The sequence below is a fragment of the Coccinella septempunctata genome, chromosome 6 (assembly GCF_907165205.1).
Source record: "Coccinella septempunctata chromosome 6, icCocSept1.1, whole genome shotgun sequence".
In the NCBI taxonomy this organism is placed as follows: Eukaryota; Metazoa; Arthropoda; class Insecta; order Coleoptera; family Coccinellidae; genus Coccinella; species Coccinella septempunctata.
In genome coordinates, this window is record NC_058194.1 from 9845441 (window position 1) to 9860556 (window position 15116).

At 37.0% G+C, this 15116-nt stretch overlaps 1 protein-coding gene across 2 annotated transcripts in view; it reads left to right on the forward strand.

Moving 5' to 3' along the window:
- The window catches only part of LOC123315085 (ADAM 17-like protease), an 86936-nt gene that overhangs the window by 40928 nt on the left and 30892 nt on the right, over positions 1–15116 (forward strand). Inside the window, exons 7-9 of one of the 2 annotated variants that reach the window (XM_044900650.1) lie at positions 1671–1906; positions 12609–12811; positions 12868–13106. In XM_044900650.1, coding sequence (XP_044756585.1) covers positions 1671–1906; positions 12609–12811; positions 12868–13106 — 678 coding nt within the window. The remainder of the gene's footprint in view (positions 1–1670; positions 1907–12608; positions 12812–12867; positions 13107–15116) is intronic. The other variant, XM_044900651.1, reaches the window with a different exon arrangement.

The following is a 15116-nucleotide window of genomic DNA, read 5'->3' on the forward strand; positions in this document are numbered from 1 at the left end:
TTATTTCCTATGGGATCATCTTCTTAAGGTTATAGTGTATAAGGAAACAATAACTACCCGTGAACATTTGAAGAGCAGAATAGCTGAAGCATGTGAAGAAATTAAAACAAATATTCCTGTAATTACAAAAGCTGTACTTCATTTGTGTTCAAGGAATATGAAATTGGAAATTTACGTTCCAACAGCTATTCAATTTTTTTCCAGAATATCGAATACCGATTATGTGTTTCTCTGTCTACTAAAGAAATCGCTGCGATGTTGACAGAGGAACACAAAACCATTAAAATACAAAATGAGGAATGGAATATTCAGTTTTCGTTAACATGTCTATGTAGCGTCCAAAGATCTCGAAACCACCAGAAAGCGCACAGATAAATTTTGACAATACAATTCATCAGATATATTTCGCTAAAGATGTACTAACGTGTTTCTCAGTAAAAATATCGGACATCTTGCAAAAAAGTATCTGTAGCACTAATCAACCATAGATTACGTTAGGAGATACCGCATCAAACTCGAAAAATCAGAATTCTAAGCAAAAAACAGCACTAGTATGTTATACCGAAGAAATTTCACTATTTACAGAACAGGAGATTCTTTAGGGTTTTCACACCCAGTCTCTGAAGCAAAATCAATTAAAAATTGAAATAATCTATTCGCTCCTGCGTAAATTCTAATTTGTCAGGAGCAGATCAGATCGGAAAAATTGTTGCCTGACAATGAACGAAAAATGGAACTTTATGATGGTAACACTTCGTAACGTTTCCTACACAAACTTCACAGTCGGAATCAAACACTCCGTAGCTCCGCTAGTGTACACTTTCACTTCGACTTTCTCTTCCACTTTCTCTTTTACAACACGTCCGCTCTTGTCGAGTTCTCACACAACCATGTACTAATCCAAGTTCCCTTGGTATGATTTTTGTTTAACGTATGAGTTCTTTATATACCATTTTCGGAACATTTTACATGTACCAATGAAATGACACGAAGAAAGAGACGTGGTTTCACAGTTCTCATTTTCTCGTCGAATTTGCTCTAGGAATTCGACTTGTGAATTTTTTATGAGGAAATGGTTAAATTTCCTACACTAATAAAAGTAACTACCTTCAAAGAACATGACTATTCAAACGGGGTTAACTGAACTATAGTGGGTAAAATGAAACAGTCCGGTGTTTCCATACAAAAGAGAGCACTATTTAATCCAGCTACAAGATTAAAAGATTATAGAGTTAGGTTAGGTTAACTCTATAATCTTTGATTGAAACGTTTTCGCGCCATGGTCTTCTCGCTAGTACGGGGATCCAGATCTAGATAGGACTGGAGAGAAAAGTCTAGTTCTCTGAGCTTGTTTGTAGGCCACAAGAGACCGTATTGGCACCGGGGACAAATCTGATGAATCCGACCGACACTCCCTCCAAACCGTTATTGTAGCTGTACTACACTATACCCCTTATTGGGGCAAACTCCTGAATTATACCTAAGAAGATGCGTAATTTGAAATAAAAATTCAACTGTTCCAGTAGATATTTTTCTACAAAATAGTGAATCGAAGATTTAATTTTTTGTGCATTGCTTTTCACTCACTCTGTATACAACACAACAGGTTTTGCAATCTTGCATGTTTATGTTTTTTTTGCATTGATATTGGAATGAAACTCATATTTCAGAATATTTCAAAAACGGCTACACGCTCTATTTGAATTCTGGACTCAGCTCGAGTAGAAATCACTATGGTCAAAGAGTTATTACAAGAGAAGCAGATCTAGTAACAGCACATGAGTTTGGTCATAACTGGGGTTCTGAACATGATCCAGACATACCAGAATGTTCTCCGAGTGCCAGCCAAGGTGGTTCCTATCTGATGTACACTTATTCAGTCAGTGGCTATGATGTGAATAATAAGGTAAAATCATAAAGTGGTAGATACTTATGGTTAAGTGTAACACTTTCCTAAACAACTCTTATCCCAGCCAAATTAATCCTAAAATATATTTATAACTTGTATAACTTGTATACCATTAATTTTCCAAAATCATTTGGCTTTGTTAATTCTATTTGGAAAAGGACATGTTTTAATGAGCATTTCACGTGCCCAAAAAACCCTCAAATTTCCCACCGATCATTGGGATTTTATTTTAGTCATGATGATTATAAAACGTCTTGACAATAATACGCTTACACGCTTTGAAATGGAACATCAATCCACCGAAGTTCCAACATTCAGTGAAGTAATTGATTTCATTAATAGACATTGTCTTGTTTTAGAAACGCTGGGATCGTCAACTTCGCAAACAATTAATGATAAACAAAATGCAATGCGAAAATCTGCTTCTTTTATACGTCCCATTTCATCTCGTACTACTGCATTGTTTGTCAACAAATCGCCCGCCGCTACTTGTATTTTTTGCCAAGCAACTCATTCGCTTATACCTGTTCTGCATTTGCTAATAAGTCTGTTTCTGATCGCTATCACTTCTGTAAAGACAACAAACTATGTTTCAATTGTCTAAGTTCCTCTCATGATTTACGATCTTGCAGATCCTCGCATACATGTAAAGTATGTAAGTCAAAATTTCATCACACACTTCTCCATGACAACACTAAAATGCGCTCCGCTAATGCGTCAAGTTTTTCACCATCCGCAATATTCCCTATGTCAAATGGTCAAGAATCATTTCGACCGCAAAATAACTCAAATCGCCCTGATAATGATTCGACTTTCGTTGGTGCTGGGGTCATGGCACATCCCAGTCATGTTCTTTTGGCTACTGCTTATGTTGATGTGTGTGATGGCCACGGTGCTCATCAATCTCTTAGATGTTTAATAGATTCGGGTAGTATGACTTGCTTTATCACGGAAAAGGCAGTAAAACTTCTGAACTTGCATAAAGTTCCTAATTCTGTTGAAGTCAGAGGATTAGGATCCATGAATGCTAAATTGAGTAGTGGATCAGTATCGCTATCATTGAAACCAGTAATGTCGAATAATCCGATTTTATTTACTAATGCTATAGTAATTGATAGAATTTGTGAAAATTTACCTGTACATCCAGTTTGTACTGATTCATGGAATCATATTCGTAATTTACCCCTAGCTGATCGATCATTTCATCGTCCCGGTGCCATAGATTTGCTTCTGGGAGCAGAGATTTTTTTCTCGGATTATTTTATCTGATTGCATCACCGGTAACGATAATCAACCCGTGGCTATAAATACTGTATTCGGTTATATTTTACTTGGTAAGACCAATAACAGTTTTCCGCATCATGTTTCTTCGTTTTTCATAAACTCAAGCGAAAATGTGCTCGATTGTGACATACGAAAATTTTGGGAAGCGGAAACTGTCCCCAAGGTCGAACATTTCAGTCAGGAAGAAGTTGATTGTGAAAAGCATTTTCTTGAAACGGTATCTCGCGCCGATGACGGAAAATTTGTCGTCTCCCTACCTTTTGTTGATAATTCAACGCCACAGTTCATGAATATGCGTAACTTCGCCTTATCTCGATTTTACTCCGCCGTCTGAACGCCGTCTATTAAAGAATCCTCAGTTTTATACACAGTACAAAGAATTTATGATGGATTACCTCAAATCAAATCATATGAAAGTTATACCTTCCTATGAAATACAGTCGAATTCATATTATTTAGTTCATCATTGCGTACTAAAACCTGAAAGCATCTCAACCAAATTGCGAGTTGTTTTTAACGGATCATATAAATTCAACTCTCAAAAAACCCTTAACGATCATTTAATGACAGGTCCAAAATTGCAACCCGATATTTCCAAAATCATAACTAATTTTCGCCTTTTTCCATTTGTTATATGCTGTGATACACGCCAAATGTATCGGATGATTTGGGTGGACTCTAGTCATTGTGATTTTCAAAGAATTCTTTTTCGCTTTTCACCGAACGATAAAGTTCAAGACTTTCGCTTGAAAACCGTCACTTATGGACTACGATCGAGCCCATACTTAGCGCTTTGCGTCCTGCGTAAACTCGCAGAAGATGAAAAATCAAATCATCCACATGCAGCCGAAATTATTTCAAATAATTCCTATATCGACGATTTTATTTTTAGTGCACCCACCATTGAAGACGCTCGCACACTCCGCGATGATTTAATTTCCTTGTTAGAGAAGGCTGGTTTTCAATTGCGCAAGTTTGCAGTAATGAGCCATCACTTCTGAGTGATTTGCCAGCATCGCATGTATCTGTTGACTCACTATCATTTGACGATGGGTTACAACTGTTCTCATTAAAAGTTTTAGGACTGAATTGGAATCCCAGCAATGATTACTTTAGTTTCTTCTGTAAAGCAATTGATAATTCATTATGTACGAAAAGGATTATGCTCTCTGAATTAGCAAAAGTGTATGATCCCCTCGGATTTGTTGCACCTACGATTTTTCTCGCTAAAAACTTAATCCAACAACTTTGGATATCGAAAACTGATTGGGATGAAACGCCGCCTCCTGACATTACCCGGCAACAATATACGTCAGAACTACCGTTACTCTCGGAGTTGAAAATTCCACGCCTTATTATTCCACCTGAGGTCTCCAGTTACGAGATCCATGGGTTCTGTGACGCCAGTGAGAGGGGATACGCATGTGTCATTTATTTAAGAGCGCTGAATAATTTTTCGATTTCTACTAATTTTTTATGTGCAAAATCCAAACTTACGCCTTTGAAGAGGATAACTATTCCTCGCCTCGAACTGTGCGCTGCAGTCTTACTCAGCAAATTGATGAAATATACTGTCAAAATTTTGGAATCGACCATACACATAAAGCGAATAGTCTCTTGGTCAGAATCGCAAATCCTACTTCACTGGCTGGACGGCGAATCTACTCGTTGGAAACCGTTTGTGGCCAATCGTGTCTCTTTCATACAAACTAATTCACCTCAAAATTCATGGTATTATATTAATACAGAAAATAATCCCGCAGACATCGCTTCTCGAGGCGTACTACATTCTCATCTTCTCTCGGTAAGTTGGTGGTTCACCGGTCCACCCCTGTTGCAAGAACGTGAGATATCAAGTTTCATTCCAACCTCTTCATTTTCATATCCTACGGAGGAACAACGTAAATTATTTCTGTTAAATGTCCCCAATGATAAAAATTTAGTTGCCAATTTACTGGACAGATTCTCGTCATTCAATACCTTGTTACATGTTACAGCGTATGTTCTGCGATTTATAAATAATGTAAGGAATCGGTCCAACAAATTTACTGATCGTCTGTCTTCCAGTGAGATGTACTCCGCTCTTTTGTTGCTTGTCAAGTTCACCCAACATAAATATTTTGCGCAGGAATATAAAAGCAGAAGGTGTTCGTTTCCTCTTCGAAAGTTGCACGCATTCATTGATTCCGAGGGTGTTTTACGAGTAGGAGAACGCATCAAACACGCTCACCTGCCACATGATGCGAAGTTTCCGATGCTCTTGCCGCGACAGAGCCGCTTAACTTCTTTGATCATAGATCATTACCATACAACCTATTTGCATGCGGGGTGCCGCACCACCCAATACTTAATTTCTCAAAAATTCTGGATTCTAGCTAGCAAACGCGCCATTAATTCAGTAATTTCAAAATGCTTTCGTTGCTGGAAAATCGCTCCTAAACCGTATCAGCCCCCTATGGCTTCACTACCGAAAAGTCGAGTTACGCAAGCTAAAGCTTCCCTTAATTCTGCTGTTGACTTCGGAGGTCCTTATTACATAACTTTGACCCGTCATCGTGATGTCAAAGCTTGCAAAGCTTACATATGTGTTTTTGTATGCCTTGTTACGAAAGCTGTGCATTTAGAGTTAGCTAGCGATTTATCATCTGAAACGTTTCTTTCTGCCTTGCAGCGTTTCATTGCAAGAAAAGAAAGAATTCAAAAAATTTTTTGTGATAACGCCACAAACTTCGTTGGAGCAAGTAAACAACTAAAGCTGATGCAAACTGCAGCTCAACAAGAATCTATCAATTTTAAGTTTTCACTACCCTCTGGTACCCATTTCAACGGACTAGCTATTTTTCAAATCCGTGAAACTCCATCTAACGAAAGTAATTGGTGACCAAATTCTTTCGTACGAAGAGTTCAACACCATTTTGACGTTGGTCGAATCCAGTTTGAAATCGCGTCCACTGACACCACTGTCCTCAGACATTGAAAGTGTTGATATTTTGAGGCCTGGACACTTTCTCATAATGGAACCGCCATCTGCAGTTCCCACTCCAGAGTTTTCTGATTTACCCTTGAACCGTTTATCTAGATGGCAACTTCTACAACGCATTCATCATGATTTTTGGCGTCGTTGGCGCCAAGAGTATTTACATACGCTGTAGCAGCGTACCAAGTGGCTAGATCCACTATCACCTAAAATTGGCACGGTGGTGTTGATAAAAGATAATAATGTTCCGCCAGGCAAATGGAATTTAGGTAGAATCCTTGATTTACACCCTGGTGACGATAAGGTTGCTCGCGTCGCCACCATTAAAACCTCTACAGGTTTACTAAAACGCCCACTTGTGAAACTTTGCCCACTTCCCAGTGAGCAATCCTAATAAAAAAAAATAATTGCATCAAATTTGGTATTTTATTTTATAATTTATTTCTGCGTGAATTATTTTGTTTTTTTTTATAAAATGATCCGCTCTCTACGCATCTGCGATCAACGATCATATTGTTTTTTTTTTGTCTCACTCAAGTTTAAATAATTTTTCCAGTACGTATGTTTAAAATTCATTCTTCATTTTCCCGGGGCAGGATGTTGGAGAAAACACTTAGATTTCAAAATACGCGTTATTCCATGTGGTATCAGGAATCTAATTTGTTACTCCCCCCTCATCAAAAAGACAATTAGTCAGTAATGAATGACATTCGCTACAATCGACATACTGCTGCTTAACCGCTTATCGCTACGTTTTTTGGTATTTCTTCGCTATTTTCCAAAACTACTTATTTCACTGTGACTATAGTGAAAGTGCTGTGTTGCTGTGCACAATAGTAATTCAACAGTGCTGTATTGCTGACTTGAAGAAGAGCTCAATCGACCGTTGGCACTGGCAAAATTGGAACTACAACATCCAGGTGAGGTTTCTGATACCGCCGCTTTTTTAATACAGTCCATTTTATCTCAACAACTTAAGAGCTATCATTTTCGCCAACACAAACAGTTCGAGTAAATCCAATGGGAAATTTGTTTTGGAGTTATTCCATAGAGGGGATGGTTTTTCCGCAAGCATTTTTATATTAATAGATGTTTAACGCGCTGTAACAGTATGTCACCTACTCTTCAGTTTTTTGGTTTATCATTATCGTTGTTTAAAGTGTTAGTTTTGTGTTTGTTGTAGAGTTTAAATCTTATTGTATGCAGTTTGTTTTATTTTTCTTTATACTATGTATCAAATGGGTTGTACCTTTCATAAATTATGCGAAGCATAATGAATAAATAAATAAATCATCCAAGAAGGAGGGTATGTAGTGTATATGTTACGATTAAATATAGGTGTGAGCAAAAACTTAAGATTAGCCCGCTAAACTCACGCGGCCACGTTTTTGTTTCAATTTTTAAAAATGAAATATGCAAAATAGCATCGAATGCTATTAATTGCATTTGCCTTTATTACATAACTTCCATTGGTTTTCAATTTAACATTTAATGAGTTACTCTCATCTGTTTAGAAGATTAGTTTTTTAAAATCAATTCACATACAGAAATTAGATATACAGTTTTCCACAGAACATTAGGAACGTGGACCCTCAATTGTCCCGTGAAAAAATAGAATATGATCTCACAAGGAAATGAAGTACTAGACATTAGAGTATTTTTTCACAAAAGTATTTTTCCCCTACCGTTCAATAATTGTTTGTGGAAAAATTTTCTTCGAAATAGAAACGATAGTTTCTAACGTTACAATTTGGTTCTAACCTTAATACTTTTGCAAAAAAGAAAAAAACACTTGGAACATGAAAATAGTTGGAAACATTTTTTCTAGCTGATTTTGTTGAAAATTTCTTCATTGTCATTGAACATACGGATTCTGAAATACGGCGTGTCGCCACCCTTGATGAATCATCCCGGAGGATTCAAGTGCAGTCATCGTAAAGCTTAAAAGCCAAATAGTCCGGTTAAATAAGATTGGGTAGTGCTACTTATAAAGGCTGATTATTGTAATGATTCGAAATACAAGATTCCGAATTAATTTGAGATAATTTTAACGGTGTATAGCTAGAACCTTCATACATTGTTGCAGCAGAGCTGCAAAGGCGTTTATTATGCGGCGCTTGAGATCAGACGGTATCAAGTCGCGGGAATTTAAATAATAACCTAACCGATAAGAGTCGAAAATGTTTTTCATGACACTCAGTAAGGAGATCTGTAATTGATTTCAATATCCGGTGATAGGGACTTCGGAACAAGCGAAAACGATCAGCAATGTAAATAGGGAAGATTTATTAGTCTGGAGACCCTGAGAGGAAATCAGTTCGCAGAATCCGAAATAGCCGAAATTTTCTTATAACCGCCGAGCTTGGGAACGCTTATTTTTCAACTCAGCAAGAATGATCGTCCAATGATTTCGATTTCGGGACGTTTTGGTACCACCCATAGCGAGGGAGAGAAAGACCGGGGAAAAAAGTACCTAGAAAAAGTCGGTTCGGGGACGTGATCTGTAAAATATTGAAAAAATTACAGGGAAATAGTAGAGAGTAGAGTCAGTCAGTAAAGAAAGAGTATAGGGACTTAAAATAATTAGGTTTGCACGAAGTAAGAGAATAATATGGGTGGATCACGGAATAGAATCGGAGACTCGGTCGGCTCATAAATATTTGGAAAAGTTGCGTATAAAGAAAAGTCCAGTCTTTTTTTTTGTTGGTTTTGTTTAAGTAGAAACGGAATATCGGGAAATAGGTAGTTGAAGAGAACGGAAATAATTTGCAGCTAAAGTCAGTTTTATCCGGAATCAGTAAAGTAGTATTCGAGGAGTGATCGTTTATTTTTGATTTGCAGTAAGACCAGATATAGAATTGTGTTGGAATTTTGGATAGGGTCGAAATTTAAAGCGTTAAGCGCTTGCGACGCAAAAGTGCGGAAAGTTCGGTTGAGTGTAACGGATTCGCCGTTTTGTGCGGGTAAAGTCTGGTATCGAAATGTTCTTCATTAGCAGCATTAGACAAATAGCAGTCGGAGAAAAAGGTAGAAAGTTCCAATTTTTGTTTGTCCAGATTCCTGAAAGCTCCTCTATAGTTCATTGATTAAGTATTGATTATAATTATTATTGCACGATAAGTTGGGAAGTTGAATTTTAATCCAAGATTTTGTTATGAAAAATATGGTTTATTGTTTTATGCTCCTTTGCATATGTTTAAGAAATTGAAGATTTTTTTTGTTGGTCGTCTTCGACCGAGTACCTGTTTGTACAGAAGTTCTAATTTTATTTTTCTAATAGATTTATTTGATCGAAAACCTGTCTCATCTCATGTCTGGCAGTTTGTTGGTTAAGTTAGGAATGCCATCGCCTCATCGTGGAACTAACGAAGTTTTCAATAGAGAATTGGAATGCGAACGAGAGTATGATCGAGATGCCTTAAACCACTATTGAATTCACAACAAAAGGGAATTTATGATAGGATAATGAAGACAATTGAAGAAGGGAATGGGGGCTTATTTTTCCTTGATGCTGTGGGTGGAACTGGTAAAACTTTACTACTAATCGCAATAATGCAATAATTTTAGCTGCTATTCGTGCAAAATCAGTAATTGCAGTAGCAGTCGCTTCTTCGGGGATAGCAGCCACGTTGCTAGAGGGATGCAGAACAGCTCATTCTGCGTTTAGGTTACCGTTAAACCTGCAGACAGTTGAGTATCCAACATGCAATAATGCAAAGCACTCAGCAATGGCAAAGGTTCTGACTGCAAGTAAAATAATTATATTATTTTGAATGCTCAATGGCCCACAAACGAGCATTGGAAGCACTCGATCGGACCATAAAAGACTTGAGCAATGATTCAAGATGCTTTGGGGGCGCATTGATTCTATTGTCTGGTGGCTTCCGATAAAAATTACCGGTCATTGCAAAATCGACGGCCGCCGATGAAATAAATGATTGCCTAAAATCATCAACTTTATGGTGCTCTGTGCAAAAACTACGTTTAACTCAAACATGCGAGTTGCATTGTTGAGTGATCCATCTGCCGGAATTTTCTCAGAACAATTGCTAGATATAGTTAATGGCCGTGGTCCGGTCGATCAATCGATAGGTTTGATTTCATTTCCATCAAATTTCTGCACTTTTTTATCAACCAAGGATGAGCTCATAGCCAAAGTATTTCCAAATATAATTGCCAACCACATAACCTGAATTGGTTGAGTGAAGGAGCCATTCTTGCGGTAACGAACAAAGATATTGATCAGTTGAATTTGATCATTCAAAGTGAAATTATTGGTCCACTTGTTATAAATCTATAGATAGTGCAACAAACGAGAATGAAACTACAAATTGTCCTACTGATTTTTTGAACTCGTTGGATTTACCTGGTTTGCCACCACAAAAATTACACCTGAAGGTTGCATCAGTTGTCATTAAGTCGAGAAATCTTAACCAGCCAAAATTCTGCAGGTTTGGTGGTGAAACACCTCAAAAGTAACGTGATTCATTGCGCAATACTCAAAGGAAAGTGTAAAGGTGACAAAGTTCTTATTACCACAATTCCGATGCTGCCAACAGATATGACATTTAAGTTTAAGAGAATTCAATTTCCCATTCGTTTTGCGTTTGCTATGACAATCAACAAATCGCAAGGCCAGTCCTTGGGTGTGTGTGGCTTAAATCTAGAAAATAGTTTTTCTCATGGCCAGTTGTATGTTGCATGTTGACGAGTACGCAAACTTTCTGCCCTATTTATTCTCGCACCCGGGAAAAAATCTAAGAATGTCGTTCATCACAAGGTACTACAATGAAGGAATTGTAAAATATTCGTAACAAAAGTCATAATATGTACAACAATTCGGTACCTACATCTTAAATAAAGAAAATAAATAACAATGCACATACCTATTTCGATGTATTAAAATTTTTTGTATATTTTGTACTTTAACTTTACCTAATATACTCTTGTTTAAAAAAATACCTATGGTTAGAATATTTTTATGTATCTATAAGGCGAAATAAAATTCGCCGGGTCAGCTAGTAACTGATAAATTCGAGTGGCCCATAACCTAATGAAACTCGTTGGCTATCCGCAATATACCGAACTTCATTCAGTTTTTCAACCATCTGATTATAACATATGGCACAATGCATGCAAAGAGAGAGGTGGAAAAAATTGTTATTTAGATATAACTCAAATTAGTACTAACAGGCTTCTCAGACGAGACGTCGGATTACAAAAATATTGAAGTCAATGTATAGAGCGGAAAAAGTGGGAATATAAATGAATACTTTTCGAAAGGCATCCTTGAAAGCACTTTTATGTATTTCAAACGCCCCGTATTACTTACCGTTTCCTAGATCGTACCTCCATCCTTATCTTGAAAACACAGTATTCTTATTAAAATGAACAGTTAATATTGCTGAAGATAGTTTAACGCCGAAAGGCTCAAAAAGATAACAATATAAATCGGACAGGCAGAAATGTACACCTTCATTAAACCGTGGAGAACGCCGATATCAAAGGTGATTACCGGCAGATGTCGCATCGATATATTTACTACTTCGATGCCGCCACTGGATTTCAACAGAAGGTCCTCTTCTTCATTTAGTCGGCATCATTTTGTTTAGTTATGCGATACTGAGAAGAGCTCAAACAAGAGCGAAATCGGTCTGTCGCTACTCACCTTCGATGTCGGCACGTTCTCCATGGTATATTGAGGGTGTAGATTTCTGCCAGTCCGAATTATATTGCTAGTATTACTGTTCCAAACTCAAGGGGAAACTACATCCCAAAAAGACATATTTCTCCAACTACCGATCTCTTATTGATATGTGGTTTTCTAGAAAAGTTCATGAAAAATGTAGTTATTTGAGCAAAGACAACAATATTATATCCGGAAACGAATAAAAAATGTATTTTTCACATTTTTCCGGCACAAAAAAAACTTAGGTTTTGCACCTTTCCCTCACCCATTTCAAGCATTTTTCAATCAAAATTAACAGTAAAACCAGCAGAACGAATCATCGAAATTGAAATTCTCTATTCTCTTTTTGTGTATTGTCTGTAGTATACCTCTTGATTTTTTTCTTCATTCAGTGAAAATTTTCAAGTTCTGGCAACATTAACTAGTTGAGTTATTTTCGGTCCTGTATTGTGTAAAGCAAATCTTGAAAAGACTTTAGTTCTCCTCAACCGCCTCTGAAAATGAAAAGTCATTTGGTATTATTTTCCTCTTCAGTGCAAAAAAATATTCCTATTGAAGAAATCTTTCAAATAACATTCCCTATTCAAATTAGTGATCATACATAGATTTCCTATTCAATCCTTAAGGGAAAGCTAGGTGGGGAATTTGAGGTAAAATAATCTACTGTGTAGAGATCATGGTACGATTTCCTCAGTGTTCTGATTGAAAATACGTAAATAGAAACGACATCTAAAATGCAACATTTTCAGAAATTTTCCCCATGCAGCTTGAGATCTATTAGGAAAGTGCTGCAGGCAAAATCAGGAAAGTGTTTCTCGGAACCCGAAGAAAGCTTTTGTGGCAATTTGAGAGTGGAAGGAGATGAAGAATGTGATGCTGGATTATTAGGAACAGAGGATAATGACCAATGTTGTGATAAGGACTGTAAACTCAGACCACGAGCTGTGTGTAGGTAAGAAATTTTTTGTAATATGTATTCAAGCAATTCTACTCCAAAGACCCTTTTAGTGATAAAAATTCGCCATGCTGTCAGCATTGCCAGTTTATGAGAGCTGGTGCGAAATGTAGGGAAGCCCAATATGCGACTTGTGAACAAGAGTCTCTTTGTACAGGACACCAAGCAGAGTGTCCAAAAAGCCCCCCTATGGCAGATAATACCGATTGTCAAGAAAGAGGAAAATGCAAAGATGGTAAATGCATTCCTTATTGTGAAACCCAAGGGTTGCAAAGTTGTATGTGCGATATCAGTAAGTTCATCATCATTCATCATAACATTTATGTATTATAATAATTGGATGGGATCTCTTTTTATGAATATAAGCTCAAAAAGGTCGTTCATGAGACATAATTATATTTTTTTGTTTTTATAAAATATCCATTTAACTCTTTCAACAATGATAATCAATGATTGACAAAGAAAAAACAAGGGAAAGCACTAGGACCTATGAATGAAAAATATCTTCCATAAAATATAGTAATGAACCTAAGCCGGAACTGTAGCTCGTGAACTGCATTAGAGATTAGGTTTCAATTTATTGTTAACATGGATAAAATATACGACCAAATTAGAGATAACTCTAGAAAAAGGCTCCAATACACGATCTAGAATAGGCCTCTACGAATATAACTACGCTACGCACGCACCGAAACAGGATCAGTCAGTACAGTACAAGATAGAGGAGTGCGGCGATGAAGTGAAAGTAAATGATTGTAGAAATGGATCGAGTTATGGTATGGTGGAAATAATTTAGTAGTAGTGTATTTTAATAATATAAATGAATTAGTTCAAAAAAATTAATATTTTCATTAGTGTGGCCAGGGGTGAGATTTTTAAATAAATAACTGATCGCATAGTTAACAGCTGATATATCGTTTAGACAAATTTAGCGTGAGAAAAGTTCACCAGTTCACCTTGTGGAATTGAAAGTCTTTGAAAAGTTTTTTAAAGGCTGAAGCCCTTGCCCCAATAAGTTATTTGCAACTTATACCAGAAAATAATGAAATTGCTCAATAAAGCATAAAAGATAAGGTAAAAACCTTAGACAAAGACGTAAAGCATTCGCATATTTTTCCAAATTATTGCAATTTAAAACTTAACTACACCCGTCGTTTGTATCTCTCAATGATTATTGCACGGTCTTGAAACGGCAGTGAATTCAATAAAATCCTTAAAATTACCGGACTTTTCCGTTTTTTTGTTGTTTTCAATGGCTTTGAACAATTTAGATTCTAACACTGCATTTCATAAGGTTTCAGTAAATGTGTTGGAGTTATCGTGTTATTTTGGAAATTCTTCCAACACACAAAGGATATTGTTAACATCTTCAATTCCATTCTGCACAGTTCTAAGTTCCCTACTTCCTGGAAGCACGCTGAAATTACGCCTATTCCTAAAAACAAAAATCCTCAAGAGTTCTCGGATCTGAGACCTATCAGCATTCTATCAGGTTTATCCAAACTTTTGGAAAAAATAATGGCTGACCAACTTTCCGAATATCTGGAGAATAACTTGATTTTACCTGGAATTCAGTCAGGCTTTCGTTCCGGATACAATTCTACTAGTGCACTGCTGAAGGTAACTGATGATATTTTGCGCTCACTTGATGATTCCAAATGTGTAGCCTTGTTTCTGCTTGACTTCAGCAGAGCTTTCGATACGGTTAAGCATGATATTCTCCTAGCTATTTTAAAATCTTGTGGAGTCTGCGAGGATGCGCTACAGCTCTTTCGGTCATATCTCACGGGACGTTCGCAAAGTGTAAAGTTGGGTGAAAAAGTCTCTCGTGCAAAAAATGTTGTAGATGGTGTCCCGCAAGGCTCGGTTCTTGGTCCACTCCTCTTTTTAGTTTACACCAGTCAGTTCGTAAAGTTCATTCGATATTGTAACGTCCATATGTATGCAGATGACTTCCAGCTTTACTACGATTTTACAGTGAGTGACCTAAATAATGCTGCATTGAGAATGAATGATGATCTTAAACAACTAGCGGACATAGCAGTAAAACATTCACTGAATCTGAACCCAAAAAAGTCGTTTGCTCTAGTATTCGGTTCCAATAAAAACAAAGCAATTGTTAGGGATAAGTTCAAGCCAACAATAAATAATGAAGCTATTCAATTTGCTAATAGCGCAAGGGACTTGGGTTTGGTTTTGGACGATTCTTTAAGATTTCGTGAACATGTGGTGGGCGTAGTTCGTAAAGCGTATGGAGCATTGAGACTGCTGTATCCACATAGATCGTACCTGCCCATTCATA